Source organism: Pristiophorus japonicus, chromosome 10, assembly GCF_044704955.1.
Source record: "Pristiophorus japonicus isolate sPriJap1 chromosome 10, sPriJap1.hap1, whole genome shotgun sequence".
Lineage (NCBI taxonomy): Eukaryota > Metazoa > Chordata > Chondrichthyes > Pristiophoridae > Pristiophorus > Pristiophorus japonicus.
The window spans coordinates 98,510,415-98,533,173 of NC_091986.1; the positions used below are offsets into that span (position 1 = coordinate 98,510,415).

General features: G+C 46.5%; 1 protein-coding gene across 2 annotated transcripts in view; it reads right to left on the reverse strand.

The window, feature by feature from the left end:
- Positions 1-22,759, reverse strand: part of LOC139275038 (rho GTPase-activating protein 42-like) — a 608,898-nt gene that overhangs the window by 149,782 nt on the left and 436,357 nt on the right. For both annotated transcript variants that reach the window (XM_070891940.1, XM_070891941.1), the window contains exons 9-11: positions 13,144-13,244; positions 9,195-9,301; positions 7,257-7,335 (exon numbers count right to left, since the gene is read on the reverse strand). In XM_070891940.1, coding sequence (XP_070748041.1) covers positions 7,257-7,335; positions 9,195-9,301; positions 13,144-13,244 — 287 coding nt within the window. The remainder of the gene's footprint in view (positions 1-7,256; positions 7,336-9,194; positions 9,302-13,143; positions 13,245-22,759) is intronic.

The following is a 22,759-nucleotide window of genomic DNA, read 5'->3' on the forward strand; positions in this document are numbered from 1 at the left end:
GGGGGGGGGGGAAAGAGAGTCAGCAGTGGAGAGTTGAAGCGAGTTGGGGCCTAGCGAGGGCAAGTCCTCAGGGAGTCAGTGGCGGAAGAGAGTCGGGGCCTCAGCGGAGTCTTGGGCCTCAGGTCCTGTTTCTTGGCACCGCGTGGAGGGAATGATTCGGGGCTGGGGGGGGCGGAGCTTAACAGGGAGCGAGGCTTGTTGCCTGTTGGTCAAAAAAAGTGTAGTGGGGGGGGGGGGGGGGAGTAAGAAAGGGGGGCTGGACGGCTGTCTGTACAGTACAAATAATTACTTTGAATAAAAAACAAGGGGGGGAGGGAGTCGCAATATTGGTTAAAGAAACAATTACAGCTGTGAGGAGGAATGATGTGTTAGAAGGGTCATCAAATGAGGCCATATGGGTTGAGCTGAAGACCAAAAAAGAGCAATCACAGTGCTGCGGGTGTTCTATAGACCCCCAAACAGTCAGAGGGAGACAGAAGAGCAAATATGTAGACACATTTCTGGGAAGTGCAAAAACAATAGGTTAGTAATAGTAGGAGATTTCAACGACACAAATATTAACTGGGATAGATCAGTGCAAAAGGTTTACAGGCCGCAGAATTCTTAAAATGCATTCAGGAGAACTTTTTTAGCCAGTACATAGTAAGCCCAACAAGAGAGGGGGCGGTACTGGACTTAGTTTTAGGGAATGAAGCCGGGCAGGTGGAAAGTGCATTTTGCTGGTTGTGATCAGAATTCAGTTAGATTTAGTATAGTTATGTAAAAGGACAAAGATAGAACAGGAGTAAAAGTTCTCAATTGGGAATAGGCCAATTTTATGAGCTGAGATGTGATTTAGCAAAAGTGGACTGGAAACAGCTACTTGAAGTTAAATCAGTCAGAGCAGTGCAAGGCATTCAAGGAGGAGATAGTGAGGGTTCAGAACAAATATATTCCCACAAAGAAAAAGGGTGGGACTCCCAAATCTAGAGCCCTCTGGATGTCATGGGGTATATGGGGTAGGATAAGGAAAAAAAGGAAGCTTATGTCAGATACTGAGAGCTAAATATTGCAGAAAGCCTCGAGGAGTATAGGAAGTGCAGGGGTGAAATTAAACAGGAAATTAGGAAAGCAAAGAGAGGGCATGAAAAATTTTTGTCTGGTAAAATCAAGGAAAATCCAAAGATGCTTTGTAATACATAAAGAGTAAGAGAATAACTAAAGAAAGAGTAGGGCCAATTAGAGACCAAAAAGGTAACCTGTGTGTGGAGACAGAAGACATGGATATGTTTTATAGAATACTTTGTCATCTGTCGTCAAAAAAGAGAGGGACGATGCAGATATTGTAGTTAAGGAGGAGGAATGTGAAATATTAAATGAGATAAGCATAGTGAGAAAGTAAATATTAAGAGGTTTAGCATCTTTAAAAGTAGATAAATCCCGAGGCCCAGATGAAATGGAAATTGATGACAGGATTCCCCTTGTCCTCACCTTCAACACGATCCATGTTCAACAGATCATCCTCCACCATTTCCACCACCTTCAGCGTGATCCCACCACCAATCACATCTTCCCCTCTCCTCCCTTCTCAGCATTCCGAAGGGACCGCTCTCTCCGCGACACCCTGGTCCATTCCGCAGTCACTCCCAGCAACCCCTCCCCTTCCCACGGCACTATTCCATGTAAGCACAGGAGATGCAACACCTGCCCTTTTACCTCCTCCCTTCCCACTATCCAGGGCCCCAAATACTCCTTCCAGGTGAAACAACAATTTACTTGTACTTCTTTCAATTTAGTATATTGTATTCACTGCTCCCAATGTGGTCTCCTCGACATTGGGGAGACCAAGCGTAAATTGGGTGGCCACTTTGCGGAGCACCTCCGTTCAGTCTGCAAGTGTGACCCTGAGCTTCCAGTCACCTGTCACTTTAATTCTCCACTCCATTCCCACCATGTCCTCGGTATCCTACACTGTTCCAATGAAGCTCAACGCAAGCACGAGGGATAGTACCTCATCATTCGTTTAGGCATGTTACAGTCTTCTGGACTCAACATAGAGTTCAAAAATTTCAGAGCATAACTGCTGCCAATCTTTGGCTCCTTTCCCCTGCCTCCCTCAGAGCCTGTTTCTTTCTTTCTTTTTTTCTCCTTGTCTCTAATGGCAGTTGGTCATTATCCCACCATTCGCACCCTATCTCGACTAATGTTTTTCTAACTCCTGACATTTGAATTTGGGCCATCATCCCTTTTGTCTCTCAAATCTCTCTTGTCTTCCAACCTATCACATACATAGAAACAGACCTTCCCTTTTGTTCTTTCTTCCCCTCCCCCTTTCAGTGCTTGTTAAAAATCTGCTCTTTTCGAACACTCCAGGTCTGACAAAGAGGTGACCTGAAACGTTAACTCTGTTTCCTCTCCACAAATGCTGCCTGACCTGCTGAGATTTCCAGCATTTTCTGTTTTTATTCCTGAAATGGATCTCAGGCAGTTAAGAGATCATCATCATCATCATAGGCAGTCCCTCGGAATCAAGGAAGACTTGCTTCCACTCCCAAAGTGAGTTCTCTGGTGGCTGAACAGTCCAATACGAGAGCCACAGACCCTGTCACAGGTGTGACAGACATTCGTCGGGGGAAGGCGGGGGGGGTGGGACTGATTTATCACACGCTCCTTCCGCTGCCTGCGCCTGACCTCTTCACGCTCGCAGCGTTGAGATTCGAAGAGCTCAATGCCATCCCGGATGCACGTTCTCCATATAGGGCAGTCTTCGGCCAGGGACTTCCAGGTGTCAGTGGTGATGTCGCACTTCATCAGGGAGGCTTTGAGGGTGTCCTTGTAATGTTTCCGCTACCCACCTTTGGCTTGTTTGCCATGAAGGAGCTCCACATAGAGCAATTGCTTAGGGAGTCTCGTGTCTGGCATGCGAACTATGTGGCCTGACCAGCGAAGCTGATCGAGTGTGGTTAGTGCTTCAATGCTGAGGATTGTTAGCCTGGGCGAGGACACTGATGTTGATGCGTTTGTCCTCCCAGGGGATTTGCAGGAGCTTGCAGAGACATCGTTGGTGATATATCTCCAGCGACTTGATGCGTCTTCTGTAAATCGTCCATGCCTCTGATCCGTACAGGAGGGTGGGTATTACTACAGCCCTGTAGACCATGGACTTGGTGGTAGATTTGAGGGCCTGGTCTTCAAACACTCTTTTCCTCAGGTGGCCGAAGGCTGCACTGGGGCACTGAAGGCGATGTTGAATCTCTGCATCAATGTCTGCCTTTGTTGATAAGAGGCTTCCGAGATATGGGAAGTCGTCCACATTATCGAGCGCCATGAATCTTGATGACTGGGGGGGCAGTGCTGTGCAGCAAGGCCAGGCTGGTGGAGGACCTTTGTCTTATGGATGTTAAGCGTAAGGCCCATGCTTTCATATGTCTCGGTGAATATATCAACTATATCCTGGAGTTCAGCCTCTGAATGTGCACTGGAGGCGATGCTGAATCTCCGTATCAATGTCTGCCTTTGTTGATAAGAGGCTCCCGAAATATGGGAAATGGTCCACGTTGTCCAGGGCCGCGCCGTGGATCTTGATGATTGGTGGGCAGTGCTGTGCAGTAGCGAAAGGCTGGTGGAGGACCTTTGTCTTCCGGATGTTAAGCGTAAGGTCCATGCTTTCATATGCCTCAGTGAATACATTGACTATATCCTGGAGTTCAGCCTCTGAATGTGCACAGATGCAGGCATCATCCGCATACTGCAGCTCAATGATAGAGGTTGGGGTGATCTTGAACCTGGCCTGGAGGCGGCGAAGGTTAAACAGTTTCCCACTGGTTCTGTAGTTTAGTTCCACTCCAGCAGGAAGCTTATTGACGGTGAGGTGGAGCATGGCAGCAAGGAAGATTGCGAAGAAGGTTGGGGCGATGACGCAGCCCTGTTTGACCCCGGTCCGGATGTGGATTGGGTCTGTAATGGATCCGCTGGTCAGTATCACAGCCAGCATGTCATCATAGAGCCGGCGAAGGATGTTGACAAACTTTTGGGGGCATCCAAAATGGAGGAGGGCGCTCCATAGATCCTCACGGTTGACAGTGTCGAAGGCCTTTGTAAGATCGAAAAAGGCAATGTATAAGGGCTGGTGCTGCTCCCTGCATTTTTCCTGCAGTTGTCGTGCTGCAAAGATCATGTCCGTTGTGCCCCGTAGGTGACGAAATCTGCACTGTGATTCCGGAAGGAGCTCCTCGGCCACAGGGAGAAGACGCTTGAGGAGAACTCGAGTGACAACTTTCACAGTGACTGAAAGCAGGGAGATTCCCCTGTAGTTGCCGCAGTCGGATTTGTCCCTCTTTTTAAAGATGGTCACGATCACTGCATCTCTGATATCTCCTAGCATGCTCTCCTCCCTCCAAATGAGAGAGATGAGGTCATGTATCCACGCCACAGCACCTCTCCGCCATACTTTAGCGCCTCAGCAGGAATTCCATCCACACCCATAGCCTTGTTATTCTTGAGCTGTTTTATGGCTTTGCCTACCTCGTGCAGCATTGGGGTTTCACTGAGGTGGTGGCGGGTCACATGCTGCGGGATGGAGTTGAGAACACGCGAGTTAAAGACAGAGTCTCGATTGAGGAGATCTTCAAAGTGCTCCTTCCAGCGGGCCCTGACAGCCTCGGTGTCCTTGATGAGTGTTTCCCTGTTCTCGGCCAGGAGTGGGGTGGGGCCTTGGGAGTTGGGACCATAGGTGGCCTTGACTGCAATGAAGAATCCTCGCATATCGTGGCTGTCGGCCAGTTGTATCTCCTGTACTTTCTCCATCCACCACCTGTTCTTTAGGTTCCGGGTTTTTTGTTGGACCTCAGCCTTGAGCTTTCTAAGGTTGCTTTGCAGCTCCCGAGTTGGGTTGTTGCTTGAGGCTCAGAAATGCTCTGCGCTTACAATCTATTAGTTCTTGGATCTCCTGATCATTTTCATCAAACCAGTCCTGGTGTTTTCTGGTTGAGTAACCAAGTGTCTCTTCACAGGCACTGGTTATGGAGGCCTGGAGGGCAGACCAAGCGCTGTGGGCATTGAGCATCTCAGGGTCATCAAGGCACGCCAGATTAGCTGTGAGGCGCTGGCTAGATAGGGCTTTCTTAGCTGGGTCTTATAAGTGCCCTGGCATTAATTTTTTGCAGCACTGCTTCTGTTGTCCCCTCTGCTTTGGGGCTATGTTAATATCAATGATGGATCGGATTAGGCGGTGGTCCGTTTTAAACTTCTAATCGACTGTTCCGGGCCGAAGGGACCCCGCACCAGTCCGCTTCTATCCCAGGCCGAAGGGACCCCGTACCAGCCCACTTCTACCCTGGGCCGAAGGGACCTCGCACCAGCCTTCGGCTCCTGTTCGAGGCTTGCGGCCTACACCGGGACATCATTCAAGACTTTTAAAAACTGGCCGAACGGACTCTGGGACTTGCGCTGAACCGGTCGAAGTGGGTGTCCAACCGTCTGAAAGGACCAAGCTGCCGTAATTTCTTCGAGTGGCTGGAACTCCTACTACTGACTTGCAGTTAAGAGAAGCATGGCAGGAAATAGCAGAGGCTCTGACCATCATTTTCCAATCCTCTCTGGCTACAGGTGTGGAGCCAGAGGACTGGAAGACTGTGAACATTGTACCATTGTTTAAAAAGGGAGAAAGGGATAGACCAAGTAATTACAGGTCAGTCAGCCTAACCTCGGTGCTGGGCAAATTACTGGAAAATATTCTGAGGGATAATATTAACCGTCATTTAGGAAGGCACGGATTAATCAAGGACAGTCAGCATGGATTTTTTTAAGGGAAGGTCTGGTGTGACCAACTTGATTTCATTTTTTGAGGAGGTAACAAGGAGGGTTGATGAGGGTAGTGCGCTTGATGTAGTCTACATGGATTTTAGCAAGGCTTTTGATAAGGTTGCACATGACACACTCATCAGAAAAGTAAAAGCCCATGGAATCCAGGGCAAAGTGGCAAGTTGGATCCAAAATTGGCTTCGTGGCAGGAAACAAAGGATAATGGTCGATAGACATTTTTGTAACTGGAAGGCTATTTCCATTGCAGTTTCACAGGGCGCATTACTAGGTCCCTTGCTTTTTGTGATATATATCAATGATTTAGACTTCAATGTAGGGGGCATGATTAAGAAGTTTGCAGATGATACAAAAATTGGCTGTGTGATCCATAATGAGGATGAAAGCTGTAGACTGCAGGAAGATATCAATGGGCAGAACAGTGGCAAATGGAATTCAATTGGGGGAAGTATGAGGTAATTCATTTGGGGTGGGCTAACAAGGCAAGGGAATACACAATAAATGGTAGGATACAGAGGAGGGACCTTGGAATGCATGTTGACAGATCCCGAAGGTTAGGAGATAAGGTGGTTGAGAAAGCATACAGAATACTTTTCTTTATTTGCCGAGGCATAGAATAAAAGAGCAGTGAGGTTATGCTTGAACTGTATAAAACACTAATTAGGCCACAGCTAGAGTACTGAGTGCAGTTCTGATCACCATAATACAGGAAAGATGCGATTGTACTAGAGAGGATACAGAGGATATTTACGACGATGTTGCCAGGACTGGAGAATATTAGCTATGTGGAACGATTGGATAGGCTGGTTTGATTTATTTGGAACAGAGGAGGCTGAGGGGCCCTTTAACTGAGGTGAATATCATTATGAGGAGTCTAGATAGAGTGGATAGGAAGAATCTATTTCCCTTAGCAGAGAAGTCAACAACCAAGGGGCATAGATTTAAAGTAATTGGTAGAAGGATTAGAGGGGAGTTGAGGAAAACTATTTTAACCCAGAGGGTGGTGGAAGTCTGGAACTCACTGCCTGAAAGGGTGGTAGAGGCAGAAACCCTCATCACATTTAAAAAGTACTTGGATATGCACATGATGTGCCATAACCTACAAAGCTACGGACCAAGAGCTGGAAAGTGGGATTAGGCTGGATAGCTCTTTTTCAGCCAGTACAGACACAATGAGTGAATGGCCTCCTTCTGTGCCATAAATTTCTGTGATTCTGTAACTGGACCATACTCTCAGCATCCAGCCCTGCTCAGATTGGAGGATCTGAGGTGGGGCAGGGGAAAGGAAGAGAAAGCCCAGAAAAAGTAAATATCTTGTCCGCCACCCCCTCCCCAGTTATCGAAGATGATCTCCAGGGCAATGGAAATGCTTTGGATGCTACAATATGTGGAACATAAAGATGAATATGACAGTAGGTAGTATTGACGACTATATGTTTCATAAAAAAATCTCATACTGGTTCCTTTCCATCCATTGCTTCCAACCAAAGTTTTCTGTTTGCTTCTGACTGAGCCTGGAGTGTAACGATGCTGTGCCTGCAAAAGGGAAAGTAAAGAAAGAAAATTAAAAATACTGAAAATACTCTAAGGAGCTTCACAAGAATTTCCTTTTTTGTTGCTGGATTGAATTTCCACTATTTATATCCATTGTCTGTAGTTTCAAAACCAGTTACAGCATGACTTAAATGCAAGTTCTCTTAACTCGACTGCAATTATGTGCCTTACTATCAACCACAAAACAGCTCTCCAAGTTGCACCAGTATGAAGTTTTTCATCCCCCATACCAACCATTCTAATGGCTTTGCCGACTGAGATTGTCTGCCCCTTTAAAGGGAAGGGCAGTGATGCCTCTATTGATCAAAACAATTTCCTTGACTCCTTCTTTGACATCCTTGTGCAAACCAGTCAGCCTCCTATTTCCACTGGCTTCAAATCTGCTGACCCTAACCTGGAGTATACTTTATAAAAGTGTTAGAACCATACAGAACAATGAATAGCAGGGCTAGTCACCAAGTGCTCCTTTCCATGGCTAGGTCTTCTCCTCTGCAACAATCTCCTCCAAACATTTTCTATTGCACCCTCTATTCTCACCTCAGACACTAAATACAAGAAGCTCATAGACCTTTTTAAAATCTAAAATCAAAGGCATCCATTCTGTTGCCTCTGGCCCTTCCTCCTTCCGTCAACCCCCTGCTCCCCCCACCTTCAGGCATCCATCCTCCATGATTCCATATTCCCTTCTCTCCCCTCCCCCACCCCACTCCTCAGCCATTATTAATCTCATTCATGAGGACTCCTTTGGCTCTTCCCATACCTACTCCTGACGACTCAACATCCCTTTTCCAGTCCCAGGTGGATGAAGGAAATTTAGTGGAAGTGGTGTATCAACTTCCAAAATTTTTTGGAGAAAGTAGCACACTACTGGGGAAGCTGAAGGGGTATGGAATTAGGGGGAAGGGCAATTTTTCCTAGAGTGATTGGAAGTAGATAGTGGTGTTGCAGATTGTTCTGTTCTAGGATCTCTTCCGTTCACTATGTACATTAATGATTTGGATATACAGCTAGATAGAGTGGTGTCCAAATTCACAAACAATACTGGAATGTAAGGCATAGTAAATAATTCTGAAAACCAAAGGAACTGCACAGGAATATTGATAAGATGGTAGAAAGGGTCATATAGCCAATGTAAGCAGTTTGCACATCACTGAGTGGATCTTACAACACTAATGCAGATTGGCATCATTCTCCCATTTAGAAAAAGCAACACAGTACAACACATTGCTTTGGAGGCAGTTCAGAGAAGGTTCACTAGGTTGATTCCAGAGATGAGGGAGTTGACTTTATGAGGAAAGGTTGAGTAGGTTGGGCTTCTACTCATTGGAATTCAGAAGAATGAGAAGTGATCTTATCGAAACGTATAAGATTATGAGGGGGCTTGACAAGGTGGATGCAGAGAGGATGGTGGATGCTGATAGGGGAGACTAGAACTAGAGGGCATAATCTTAGAATAAGGGGCCGCCCATTTAAAATTGAGATGAGGAGAAATTTCTTCTCTCAGAGAGCTGTGGAAGCTGGGACATTGAATAAATTTAAGACAGAAATAGACAGTTTCTTAAATGATAAGGGGTTATGGGGAGCGGGCAGGGAGGTGGAGCTGAGTCCATGATCAGATCATGCCATGATCTTATTGAATGGCGGAGCAGGCTCGAGGGGCCGTATGGCCTACTCCTGCTCCTGTTTCTTATGTTCTTATTAGAATTACTACTCGTGGTGGACAAACACCAAACATGGACTGCTTGAGCTGAATGGCCTGTTTCCATGCTGTAATTTCTATGTAATAACATTTACATCCATTGCCTTAAGGAGTCAGCTCAACCAGTATAAATTTAACTCACCTTTCTACCACTTCGATATCAAAACAGAAGCGTTTGTCAATCGAGTCAGTCTTCCTTCGAATGCAAAACTTCAGTTTGAACATTTCTGAAGCTGCGACAAGGCCATTCTATTTAATTACAGATTAATAAGTCAGATATTTTCATGGTAAATGCAGCACAAGTTCAGACAAGCATTCTTTGATAGATCGATTGAAGTAAATCAGTATTTCCCAACAAAAAGTTAATATTGCTATTTTCCTTTTAACATTTGAAAATGGTATTTATTACAAATCCTGCAATCTTAATTCTGATAAAGACAACATAAACACTTATAATATGAAATACTAAAAGTAGAACTAGAAAAGTTGAGCAACCACAAAACTTTCTTTGCATATTTGTTTTAATACAACAACTTGTATTTATATTGTGTTTTTATCACGCATTCAAACAAAATTTGACACCGAGCAACATAAGGAGATATTAGGACAGGTGACCAAAAGCTTGGTTAAAAAGGTAGGTTTTAAGGAGCAACATAAATGAGGAGAAAGGTAGAAAGGCAGAGGTTGAGGGAGGGAATTCCAGAGCTTAGGGTCGAGGCAGCTGAAGGAAGGCATGGCCGCCAATGGTGGAGCGATGTAAATCGGGGATGCGCAACAGGCCAGGGTTGTCGGGCTGGAGGAGATTACAGAGAGAGGGAAGGGCAAGGCCAAGGAGGGATTTGAAAATAAGAATGACGCGAAAGTAATAGCCCATGGGATTCAGGGCTAAGTGGTAAGCTGGATCCAAAATTAGTTTGGAGGCAGGAAGCAAAGGGTAATGCTTGATGGGTGTTTTTGTGACTGGAGGCTGTATCCAGTGGGGTTCCGCAGGGTTAAGAGCTGGGTGCATTGCTTTTTGTGGTATATATCAATGACTTGGATTTAAATGTTGGGGGTATGATTAAGAAGCTTGCAGATGACACTAAAATAGGCTTTGTGGTTGATAATGAAGAAGAAAGCTGCGGACTGCAGGAAGATATCAATGTATTGGTCAGGTGGGCAGAACAGTGACAAATGGAATTCAATCCGGATAAGTGTGAGGGAATACATTTGGGGAGGTCTAACAAGGCAAGGGAATACACATTAAATGGTACAATATTGAAAAGTGTAGAGTAACAAAGGGACCTTGGAGTGCATGTCCACAGATCCCTGAAGGTAGCAGGCCAGCTAGATAAGGTGGTCAAGGCGGCGTATGGGTTACTTGCCTTTATTAGTCGAGGCATTGAATACAAGAACAAGGAGGTTATGCTTGAACTGTATAAAACACTGGTTAGGCCACAGCTGGAGTACTGTGTGCAGTTCTGGTCACCACATTACAGGAAAGATGTGATTGCACTGGAAAGGGTGCAAAGGAAATTTACAAGAATATTGGCTGGACTGGAGAATTTTGGCTATGAGAAAAGATTGGAGATGCTGGGTCTGTTTTCTTTGGAACAGAGGATACTACGAGGAGACCTCATTGAGGTGTATAAAATTATGAGGAGCCTGGATAGAGTGGATAGGAAGGACCTGTTTCCCTTGGTAGATGTGTCAACAACCAGGGGGCATAGATTTAAAGTAATTGGGGGGAGGTTTAGAGGAGATATGAGGGGAAATTTCTTCAGCCAGAGGGTGGTGGGGGTCTGGAACTCACTGCCTGAAAGAGTGGTAGTGGCAGAAACCCTCACCACATTTAAAAGACACTTGGATGTGCACTTGAAGTGCCGTAACCTACAGGGCTATGGACCAAGAGCTGGAAAGTGGGATTAGGCTGGATAGCTCTTGCTCGGCCGGCGCAGAAACGATGGACTGAAATGGCCTTCTTCCGTTCTGTAAATTTCTATGATTCTATGATTTTAAAATCAAGGCGTTGTCAGACCGGGAGCCAATGTAGATCAGCCAACACAGGGGTGATAGATGAATGGAATTTGGTGTGGGCTAGGATAATCTAGAGTTTTGGATGAGCTCATTTTACGGAAGATGTAGGTGGGAGGCTAGGTCAGAGAGCATTGGAATAATCGAATCTAGAAAGAAAGACTTGCATTTATATAGCGCCTTCCATGGCCTCAGGATGTCTCAAAGCACTTTACACTTTTTGAAGTGTAGTCATTGTTGTGATGTAGGAAGCCCAGCAGTCTGCGCGGCCCCCAGCCTGTGAGCACCATCGGAGCAGGCCAGGGAGCGGAAGGAGCAGCGTGGCAGCCTAGCCCAGCAGTCTGCGCAGCCCCTGGCCTGCGAGCAACATCGGAGCAGGCCGGGGAGCGGAAGGAGCAGCATGGCGGCGTACCACTCCAGGGAGCAGCACGTGCTGGAGCAGGAGAGCAAGCAGTGAAGAGTGACATCGGCAAGATCCAGGTCGGTGATTGGAGCGTGGGCAGGTACAGCACGAGCGGCGAGATCGGGGCCCAGGAGAGGCGCGAGTTCAGGGCCCAGAAGAAGCGAGGGCCCAGGGGCAACACGGGCCAGCCCACACTACGATATGTGTGCGCACTAGGTCCTTGCAGCAGAGCAGGTCTCCAGTCGTCTTGGTTAATCCTTGCTACTGGACCAAGACCCAGCTCTGTCTCTAGCCCGTGTGGTGGCTGGTGTGCAACGGTCACCATACGCTAAAAAAATCCAAGCACAGGCATCTTCCACCCTTCAAGATTTAGTTCGGACCTGGAATTTTAGCTCTATCATTGAAACACCTGTGAACTTTTCGACGTGGAAGCAAGTCATCCTCGGTTCAAGGGACTGCCTGTGATGTAGGAAACGCGGCAGCCAATTTGTGCACAGCAAGCTTACACAAACAGCAATATGATAATAACCAGATAATCTGTTTTTTTTGAGATGTTGGTTGAGGGATAAATATTGGCCAGGGCACTGGGGATAACTCCCCTGCTCTTCTTCGAAATGGTGCCATGGGATCGTTTACGTCCTTTAATAGAGCAGACAGGGCCTCAGTTTAATGTTTCATCTGAAAAACAGCACACCTCTGGCAATGCAGCACCCCCTCAGTAGTGCACTGGAGCGTCAGCCTAGATTTTTGTGCTCAAGTCTCTGGAGTGAGACTTGAACCCACAACCTGACTCAGAGGCAAGAGTGGTACCCACTGAGCCACAGCTGACATTGAGAGTCAGCAAAGGCATGGATGAGGGTTTCAGCAGCAGATGAGCTGAGGCAGAGATGACAAGACTACGGGAGCGGATGGAATCCCTGCTAAGGTGGAAGTAGAGGATCTTTGTGTTGGAGAGGACATGGGGATAGCTCAGTTTAGGGTCAAATAGGATGCCAAGGTTATGAACAATGAGGTTCAGCCTCAGGCCGTGGCCAGGGAGAGGAATGGAGTTGATGGCTAGGGAACGGAGTTTGTGGTGGGGACCAAAGACAATGCCTTTGGCCTTCCTAATATTTAATTGTCAAAATTTCTGCTCATCCAATACTGGATGTAAGACAAGCAGCGTGACAAATCAAGCAGTGGAGGGATCGAGAGAAGTGGTGATGAGATAGAGCTGGGTGTCGCAAGCGTACATCTTCAACCAGGTATGTTTTTGGCGGAGAGGTAGCATGTAAATAAGAAATAGGCCAAGGGTAGATCCTTTGGGGACTCCAGAGGCAACAGTGCGGGAGTGGAAAGAGAACCCATTGTAATTGATGCTAGCTATGACTGGATAGTTAGGACTGGCACCATGCGAGAGCAGTCCCATCCAGCTGGGCAATGGAGAAGAATGGTGTCATTAACCATGTCAAAGGCTGCAGACAGGTCAAGAAGAATGAGGAGGGATAATTTACCACAGTCACAGTCACACAAGATGTAATTTGTGACTTTGATAAGGGCCTTTCAGTGCTGTGGGAGAGATGGAAACCTGACACATGGAAGTTGCAGGAAAGATGGGTACGGATTATATCTTGATATTATCGTCGGGGAAAAGTCAACTTTTGGTCGGTTAGGTCAAATAACATTTTGAATTTACCAATTTCCCCCCTGACTTTGGTTCACACAAGGTCATTGCGAATCCTTTTGTTGCTTTGTCGTATGTACAGTAATGTTTTATCCATGCAAACCCAAGAGGTCCTAAAAAAGAAAGAACTGCTGTCAAATAACTTGCATATAATGGAGCAATGCCACTAACATTATAACTACATCGTCTTTTAAAAAAAATATAGTTATTGTTTGAAGAACAAACTGGGAACAAAAGAGAGAATTCTTCATAAAAATGAAAGTAATTAGAATTTTATATTCACATTGTTTACAAAATGGAAATACTGAATCACAAAATTCAATTAATAAGGAGCATTTTCTCTGCTACAAATTCAAGCCTTCAACAATTAAGTTGATTAAGCAATGAACAACAGGATTCAATTCTACCTGGATTCTAGAAGAGTCAGACTCTTAGAACTCATCACTGCTACCAATGGTGTATTTATAACAGAGCTGTAAATGTTTGTACTCCCTGTTTGCTCCTCCTTTCACATATACAACATTCAAATAGCAAGTTATATCTAGTCAAAATTCTGGACATTTCTACTCTACTACAAATTACACATTTTTAGGAACTTATTAAAGAAATAGGTAGGCATCACGAAGTTAAGAAGTCACCTGGTCCAAATGAAATATATCCTGGGTTGCTGAGAGAAATAAGGGTCGAGATAGCAGAAGTTCTGACCCCAACCTTTTAATCCTCCTTGGACATGGGAGTGATCCCAGAGGACTAGAGGTCTGCAAATGTTACAAAACTTTTCAAAAAAGGGAGAGGGATAAAACTTGGAGAAGCATGCATTAATAATGGACAGCCAGTTGTTAAAGGCAAATCGTGTCTAACGTCATTCAGTTCTCTGATGAAGTGACAAGAGAGGGTTGATGAAGGTAGTGCAGTCAGTCATAGGCAGTCCCTCAGAATCGAGGAAGACTTGCTTCCATTCTTAGCATGAGTTCTTAGGTGGCTGTACAGTCCAATACGAGAACCACAGTCTCTGTCACAGGTGGGACAGACAGTGGTTGAAGGAAAGGGTGGGCAGGGAGTCTGGTTTGCCGCACGCTCCTTCCGCTGCCTGCGCTTGATTTCTGCATGCTCTCGGCGACGAGACTCGAGGGATTCAGCGCCTTCCTGGATGCACTTCCTCCAATTAGGGCAGTCTTTGGCCAGGGACTCCCAGGTGTCAGTGGGGATGTCGCACTTTATTAGGGAGGCTTTGAGGGTGTCCTTGTAACGATTCCGCTGCCCACCTTTGGCTCGTTTGCCGTGGACGAGTTCCGAGTAGAGCGCTTGCTTTGGAAGCCTCATGTCTGGCATGCGAACTATGTGGCCTGCCCAGTGGAGCTGATCAAATATGGTCAGTGCTTCAATGTTGGGGATGTTGGCCTGGACAAGGATGCTAATGTTGCTGCGCCTGTCCTCCCAGGGGATTTGTAGGATCTTGCGGAGACATCGTTGGTGGTATTTCTCCAGCGACTTGAGATGTCTACTGTACATGGCCCATGTCTCTGAGCCATACAGGAGGACGGGTATTACTATGGCTCTGTAGAACATGAGTTTGGTGACAGTTTTGAGGGCCTGGTGTTCAAACACTCTTTTCCTCAGGCAGCCGAAGGCTACACTGGTGCACTTGTTGAAAAGGAGGCTCCTGAGATAAGGGAAGTGGTCCACGTTGTCCAGGACCACAACGCGGATCTTGATGACTGCGGGGGGGGGGGGGGGCTGGGGGGGGCTGGTGCTGTGCGGCGAGGACTGGCTGGTGGAGGACATTTGTCTTACTGATGTTTAGCATAAGGCCCATGCTTTCATACGCCTCAGTAAATACATCGACTATGTCCTGGAGTTCATCCTCTGTGTGTGCACAGACGCAGGCGTCGTCCGCCTACTGTAGCTCGACGACAGAGGTTGGGGTGGTCTTGGACCTGGCGAGACGGCGAAGGTTGAACAGGTTCCCACTGGTTCTGTAGTATAGTTCCACTCCAGCGGGGAGCTTGTCGACTGTGAGGTGGAACATGGCAGCGAGGCAGACTGAGAAGAGGGTTGGGGCGATGATGCAGTCCTGCTTGACCCCGGTCCAGATGTGGATTGGATCTGGTAAGGATCACGACCTGCATGTCGTCATGGAGCAGGCGGAGGATGGTGACGTACTTTTGGGGGCATCCGAAATAGAGAAGAATGCTCCATAGACCCTCTCGGTTGACAGTGTCAAAGGCCTTTGTAAGGTCGAAGAAGGCCATGTATAAGGGCTGGCGCTGTTCCCTGCATTTTTCCTGCAGCTGTCACGCTGCAAACATCATGTCCGTTGTGCCCCGTAGTGGACGAAATCCGCACTGCGACTCCGGGAGGAGCTCCTCGGCCACAGGGAGACGACGGTTGAGGAGGACTCTAGCGACGACTTTCCCAGTGGCTGATAGCAGGGAGATTCCTCTGTAGTTGCCGCAGTCGGACTTGTCCCTTTTTTTAAAGATGGTCACGATCACTGCATCTCTAAGATCTCTCGGCATGCTCTCCTCCCTCCAGATGAGAGAGATGAGGTCATGTATTCGCGGCAGCAGTGCCTCTCCGCCATACTTCAGTGCCTCAGCAGGGATTTCATCCGCTCCCGTAGCCTTGTTGTTTTTTAGCTGTCTTATGGCTTTTTCTACATCGTTGGGGTCTCACTGAGGTGGTGGCGGGTAGCATACTGCGGAATGGAGTCAAGAACACTCAAGTCAAAGACAGAGTCTCGATTGAGGACAAAATGTCTAGAGCATGAACTTGCTCCAATCACTGGCACCTGCTCGACTATGTCATCGTCCGAGCCAGGGATCGCAAGGATGTGCGCATCACCCGCGCCATAATAGGAGCTGATGACTGCTGGATGGACCATCGCCTAATCCGATTCATCATTGACATCAACATAGTCCCAAAGCGAAGGGGGCAGCAGAAGCAGTATCGCAAAAAATCAATGCCGGGGCACTTAAGGACCCAGCTAAGAGAGCCCTGTACAGTCTGCACCTCACAGCTAACCTGGCATGCCTTGATGACCCCGAGACGCAGAATGCCCACAGCGCTAGGTCTGCTCTCCAGGCCTTCATAAACAGTGCCTGCAAAGAGACACTCGGTCACTCAACCAGGAAACACCAGGACTGGTTTGATGAGAATGATCAGGAGATTCAAGAGCTAATAGATTGCAAGCGCAGAGCATTTCTGAGTCTTAAACCACAACCCAACTCTGGAGCAGCAAAGCAGCATTACAGACGGCTCAAGGCTGAGGTCCAACAAAAAACCCGGACCTAAAGAACAGGTGGTGGATGGAGAAAGCACAGGAGATACAGCAGCTGGTTGACACACATGATGTGCAAGGATTCTTCATCGTAGTCAAGGCCACCTACGGTCCAAACACCCAAGACCCCACCCTGCTGCTGGCCAAGAACGGGGAAACACTCATCAAGGACACCGAGGCAGTCAGGGCCCGCTGGAAGGAGCACTTCGACGATCTCCTCAATCAAGACTCTGTCTGTACATACGTAGTGCAGTAGATCTTGTATATATGGACTTTCAAAGGGCATTTGATAAAATACCACATAACAGACTTATTTGGAAAATAGAAGCACACGGAATTAAAAGGACAGTGGTAACTTGAGCATTCAACTGACTCAGGGATAGTAGGGAGAGAGTATTGGTGAACGGATATTTTTCTAACTGGAGAGAAGTGTGCAGTCGGGTGCCCCAGGGATCATTGGGACCATTGCTTTTCTTGTTATATCTAAAGGACCAGGACTTGGGTCCAGGAGTACAATTTCCAAGTTTGCAGATGATACAAAACCTAGCAACGTAGTAAATAGTGATGAGGATAATAGCAGACTTCAGGACGACATAGACTGGTGAAATGGACAGACACATGGCAGATGCCATTTAATGCGGATAAGTGTGAAGTGATGCACTTTGGAATGAACAACATGGAGAGGCAGTATAATTTAAATGGTAACTATTTAGAGGGGAGTACAAGAGTAGAGAGACCTTGGGGTGTACTACACAAGTCTTTGAAGGTGGCAGGACAAGTTGAGATGGTTGTTCATAAGGTAACTGCGATCCATGGCTTTGTCAACAGGGGCATTGAGTACAAAAACAAGGAAGTCATACTAAGCCTATAGAAATCACTGGTTGGGCCTCAGCTGGAGTATTGTGCACAATTCTTGGCACCACACTTCAGGAAGGATGCCAAGGACCTAGAGAGGGATCAGAGGAGGTTTACCAGGATGATACCAGGGCTAGGTGACTTAGTTAAGTGGGGAGATTGGAGAAGCTGTGATTGTTCTCCTTAGAGCGGAGATGGATAAGGGGAGACCGAGCAGAGATATTCAAATAATGAGGTGTTTTGTTAGAGAAAATAGGGAGAAACTGCATCTTTTGGCAACTGGGTCGGTAACTAGAGGTCATAGATTTAAAATAACTGGCAACTGAACTAGAGGGGAAATTAGATTTTTTTTTCCCCCCAGAGGATTGTTAAGATTTGGAACACACTACTTGAAAGGGTGGTGGAAGCAAATTCCATGGGAACTTTCAAAAGGAAATTGGACATGTACTTGAGGAGGACTAATTTGCAGAGTTATGGAGGAAAGGCTGAGTGTGGGATTGAATTGGACAGCTCTTTCAGAGAACCTGCACAGGTACAACGGGCCGAATAGTCTCATTCTGTGCTGCAAGATTCTATGATTCTATGAATGTGGCTCATGTGTACATGAGAGTCTAAATGACATAATTTAAGCAGAAACGTTTTAAAAACAACATTCTTACATCGAATGCTTCACTCACAAACTACAGCTTTACATTTGTCTTTTTGCACGGACTGATTAAAGTAGAGTTAGGTAGACAGGTGAGTGGGAAACAAATTTTTGTGACCACAACAGAGTTTGCTCCAGCGAAAAGCAAAACTCATCATTTGCATTGCAGTGTTTATATTGGCAGAGTGGAGCTAAGGTTATGAATCTTCTTATAAATTGACCATGTTGGTAAAACACAATAATATAAAAGGTACCCACAATACATTACTTGGGCAGGTTTCGATGGGCTGGGAGGAGATGGATTCCCAACCTGTCCTCAATATGGTGAGCAATGGCCTGGAAAGTCATTCTGGGCGGTGGTGCAGAACGGGCAGTATCAGATTGGCCACCCATCATACACCCATTGACTGCAATGGAGCTGAATATAATAGCTGCTGCGTATAATAGGCGGCCGGTCCGATTCCGCCCCTTTGCACCATCGCCAGAGACAAATTTCTAGGCCCACATATCACACAGTGATCATAGCATCAAAGGTATTAAATAACTCCAAAGCTCAATTAGCTCAATAGCATTGTATGTATCATGTTTGCACTCAACCGTGGCTAACAAGGGAAATGAGGGATAGTGTTAAATCCAAGGAAGAGGCATATAAATTGGCCAGAAAAAGCAGCAAACCTGAGGACTGGGAGAAATTTAGAATTCAGCAGAGGAGACAAAAGATTTAATTAGGAGGGGGAAAATAGAGTATGAGAGTAAGCTTAGGGAACATAAAAACTGACTGCAAAAGCTTCTATAGATATGTGAAAAGAAAAAGGTTCGTGAAGACAAACGTAGGCCCCTTGCAGTCAGACTCAGGTAAAGTTGTAATGGGGAACAAAGAAATGGCAGACCAATTGAACAAATACTTTGGTTCTGTCTTCACTAAGGAAGACATAAATAATCTTCCAGAAGTACTAGGGGACCGAGGATCTAGCAAGGAGGAGGAACTGAAGGAAATCCTTATTAGTCAGGAAAGGGTGTTAGGGAAATTGATGGGATTGAAGGCCGATAAATCCCCAGGGCCTGATAGGTTGCATTCCAGAGTACTTAAGGAAGTGGCCCTAGAAATAGTGGATGCATTGGTAATCATTTTCCAACATTCTATTGACTCTGGATCAGTTCCTATGGACTGGAGGGTAGCTAATGTAACACCACTTTTTAAAAAAGGGAGAGAAAAAACAGGGAATTATAGACCAGTTAGCCTGACATCGATGGTGGGGAAAATGTTGGAATCAATTATTAAAGATGTAATAGTAGAGCATTTGGAAAGCAGTGACAGGATCGGTCCAAGTCAGCATAGATTTATGAAAGGGAAATCATGCTTGACAAATCTTCTAGAATTGTTTGAGAATGTAACTAGCAGAGTGGACAAGGGAGAACCAGTGGGTGTGGTGTATTTGGACTTTCAAAAGGCTTTTGATAAGGTTCCACACAAGTGATTAATGTGAAAAATTAAAGCACATGATATTGGGGGTAATGCATTGACATGGATAGAGAACTAGTTGGCAGACAGGAAGCAGAGAGTCGGAATAAATGGGCCCTTTTCAGAATGGCAGGCAGTGACTAGTGGGGTGCCACAGAGTTCAGTGTTGGGACCCCAGCTATTTACAATATACATTAATGATTTAGATGAAGGAATTGAATGTAATATCTCCAAGTTTGCAGATGACACTAAGCTGGGTGGTGGTGTGAGCTGTGAAGAGGATGCTAAGAGGCTGCAGGGTGACTTGGGCAGGTTAGGTGAGTGAGCAAATGCATGGCAGGTGCAGTATAATGTGGATAAATGTGAGGTTATCCACTTTGGTGACAAAAACAGGAAGGCAGAATATTATCTGAATGGTGACAGATTAGGAAAAGGGGAGGTGCAACGAGACCTGGGTGTCATGGTACATCAGTCATTGAAAGTTGGCAAGCAGGTACAGCAGGCGATGAAGAAGGCAAGTGGCATGTTGGCCTTCATAGCTAGAGGATTTGAGTATCGGAGCAGGGAGGTCTTACTGAAGTTGTACAGGGTCTTGGTGAGGCCACACCTGGAATATTGTGTTCAGTTTTGGTCTCCTAATCTGAGGAAGGATATTCTTGCAATTGAGGGACTGCATCAAAGGTTCACCAGACTGATTCCCCGGATGGCAGGACTGACATATGAGGAGAGACTGAATCGACTGGGCTTGTATTCACTGGAGTTTAGAAGAATGAGAGGGGATCTCATAGAAACATATAAAGTTCTAATGGGACTGGACAGGTTAGATGCAGGAAGAATGTTCCCGATGCTGGGGAAGTCCAGAACCAGGGGTCACAGTCTAAGGATAAGGGGTAAGCCATTTAGGACTGAGATGAGGAGAAACTTCTTCATTCAGAGAGTTGTTAACCTGAGGAATTCTCTACCGCAGAGAGCTGTTGATGCCAGCTCGTTGGATATATTCAAAAGGGAATTAGATATGGCCCTTATGGCTAAAGGGATCAAGGGATATGCAGAGAAAGCATGAAAGGGGTACTGAGGTTGAATGATCAGCCATGATCTTATTCAATGGTGGTGCAGGCTCGAAGGGCCGAAAGGCCTACTCCTGCATCTAATTTCTATGTTTCTATGTTAAGGGCTAGAAATTTAGGTTTTAGCGATTTTGCCTGTTTTTGGGCGATAATCGTGGCGGTATTTCATTTTAGCGCCGGGGTAGCGTATCGTTGGGCGTCACAAAATTCGCCAAATGGTGACTAGCGATAGCACTAAATCTGGCCTGGCACGAGTGAATGTGTGTGCCGAAACCAAAATTTGCGATTGAAAAAAATAAAACAGACCTTCTGCTCATGCGGAAATTTCTTTTCCCCCCCGATTTTTTTCTTCTTCCCTCAATTCTGGTCAGCTGTCAGGGTGCACCCATGCATGGGCAGGGCTGAATCAGATATTTTTTACATACCAAGCAGCCACGATGGAAGAGGACTCCAGTAGTCAGAGAGCCCAAAAGTTTAGTTATGAAGCAAACGAGGCCCTGATTGCAGTTGTGCAAAGCCAATGGGGGCAATTTAATAGGAAGGGTGCTGGTAAACCCCTCCCAGCTGTGTGAAGGTGTCTGTGGACCAGTGTGATTGAGGAGGTTTCCTCAATCGATAATATCAAGAGGGACCATCAACAATTTTGTAAAAAGTTCAATGTCTATTGCAGGGTCGTCAGGGTAAGTAATATTTTTATTCATGAATTCATTCATTACTTAAATTGTAATGTGACACATGTTGGTATAGGTAAGCTTAATGTTGCACCTGATTTACCATGAATGATCATTACACAGTAGTAAGACTGCTTTTTGACATCTTAAAAGATTTCTGCACTTTGATGTCTTCCTCATGAACCATGTGCAACTACCAGGGCCATTAAAGAGAGGGCTGTATTAAATGCACACAGTATGGTATAAGTGCTTTCACAACTATCTGTGTGTGCCACAAGAGCAGAAGGGCCCTCTGGTAACCAGTCCCATTGTCATCTTTGCAGAGAAAGTTGTCGCATAACTGCCAGAAGCAGCAGCGCACAGGCGGTGGTCCACCCCAGACACTGCCATTAACGGACCTGGAGGAACACATGGCAGCTCTAATCGGTGCCTCAGAGAGGTAAACTACCCGTTGGGGTGTTGATTCCCTGTTCGAAACTGAGGATAAGTCCTGCAAAATCCCCGGGCTGGGTTGGGGCATTGTGATGTAGTGTCTGTGGGCTAGGGTTGGGGCAATGTGATGTAGTGTCTGTGGGCTACATATAATGCAGAAGCGCCGGTCCTTCAAATGAGCCTGTGTTCCTCATGTCACTCTGTCCCCTCCCTTGCTGCTAACCACTCGTCTGTTGTTTTCCATTTCCAGATGAGGAGGTGCCAAATCCACAAATGGAAGCCTCCACCTCAGCCCATCATGTGGGGGTGCAGGAGGGGGACCACGAATACACCAAAGACAAGGAACCTCCACGGGAGGAGGAAACTCAGGAAGCTATTCCGGGGGGGGTGGGGGGCCGATGCAATCGACACCTCTTTTAATTGCGACCAGTGGCTGTGACCAGGAAGACACATTCTCGGGCTTTGAATAATCCGAGGCCTCGGGCCCAAGTGGCGTGCAGCTACGCACTCCCAGGGTTGAATCCCGTATGCCGTCTCTCCGGAGGGTGAGTCGGCAAAGCCGGACTGCTGACGGACAGGCAGACGCACACCTGCACATGGTGGAACTTGTCCAGGGAGAGCATCCAGCTCAGCCGACAGCTCCTGGAGGTCTTGGGTGCTTTTCCCACAAGCATTGCGACACTATCAGCGGACATGAGGGAGGGCATGTCGCAGGTTGTCGCGGCTGTCAATGACCATGCCCAATTGATGGTCTCGACTTTGGCACTGCAGTCCCTAGTGTCACAGCAGCCAGACCCACATCACCTGTGAGTGGTGAGGCTGATCAGGAGCCTTGCCACTCGGAAGGCGGGCGTTCCATACCCAGAGCTTCTCCAGGGGATCCACACATGCCATTGTCTAGCCCCCTTTTAGAGCAGGACTCTGGCCGCATTGCTGCACAACGTCTTGGTACCACCTTGTGTACGATCATGGTGCGAGGGAGGGGGGGTTAGGATGGGGGGGCGTGGGGGAGGAGGAGGGGCCACAGCTAAAAGATGTTAGGTGCAGGGGTTGTTCTTTCATTGCTTTGTTGTTGTTTTATTGCTGTTTTGTTGCTGTTGCTATTTTATAAACGTTTTAAACGTTTCCCAATTCTGTTAAGTTATTAAAAGATTACAATAATGTTTAATAAAATGTATTCCCGTTTCCAAATTCTGTTTACAATGTATAATAAAT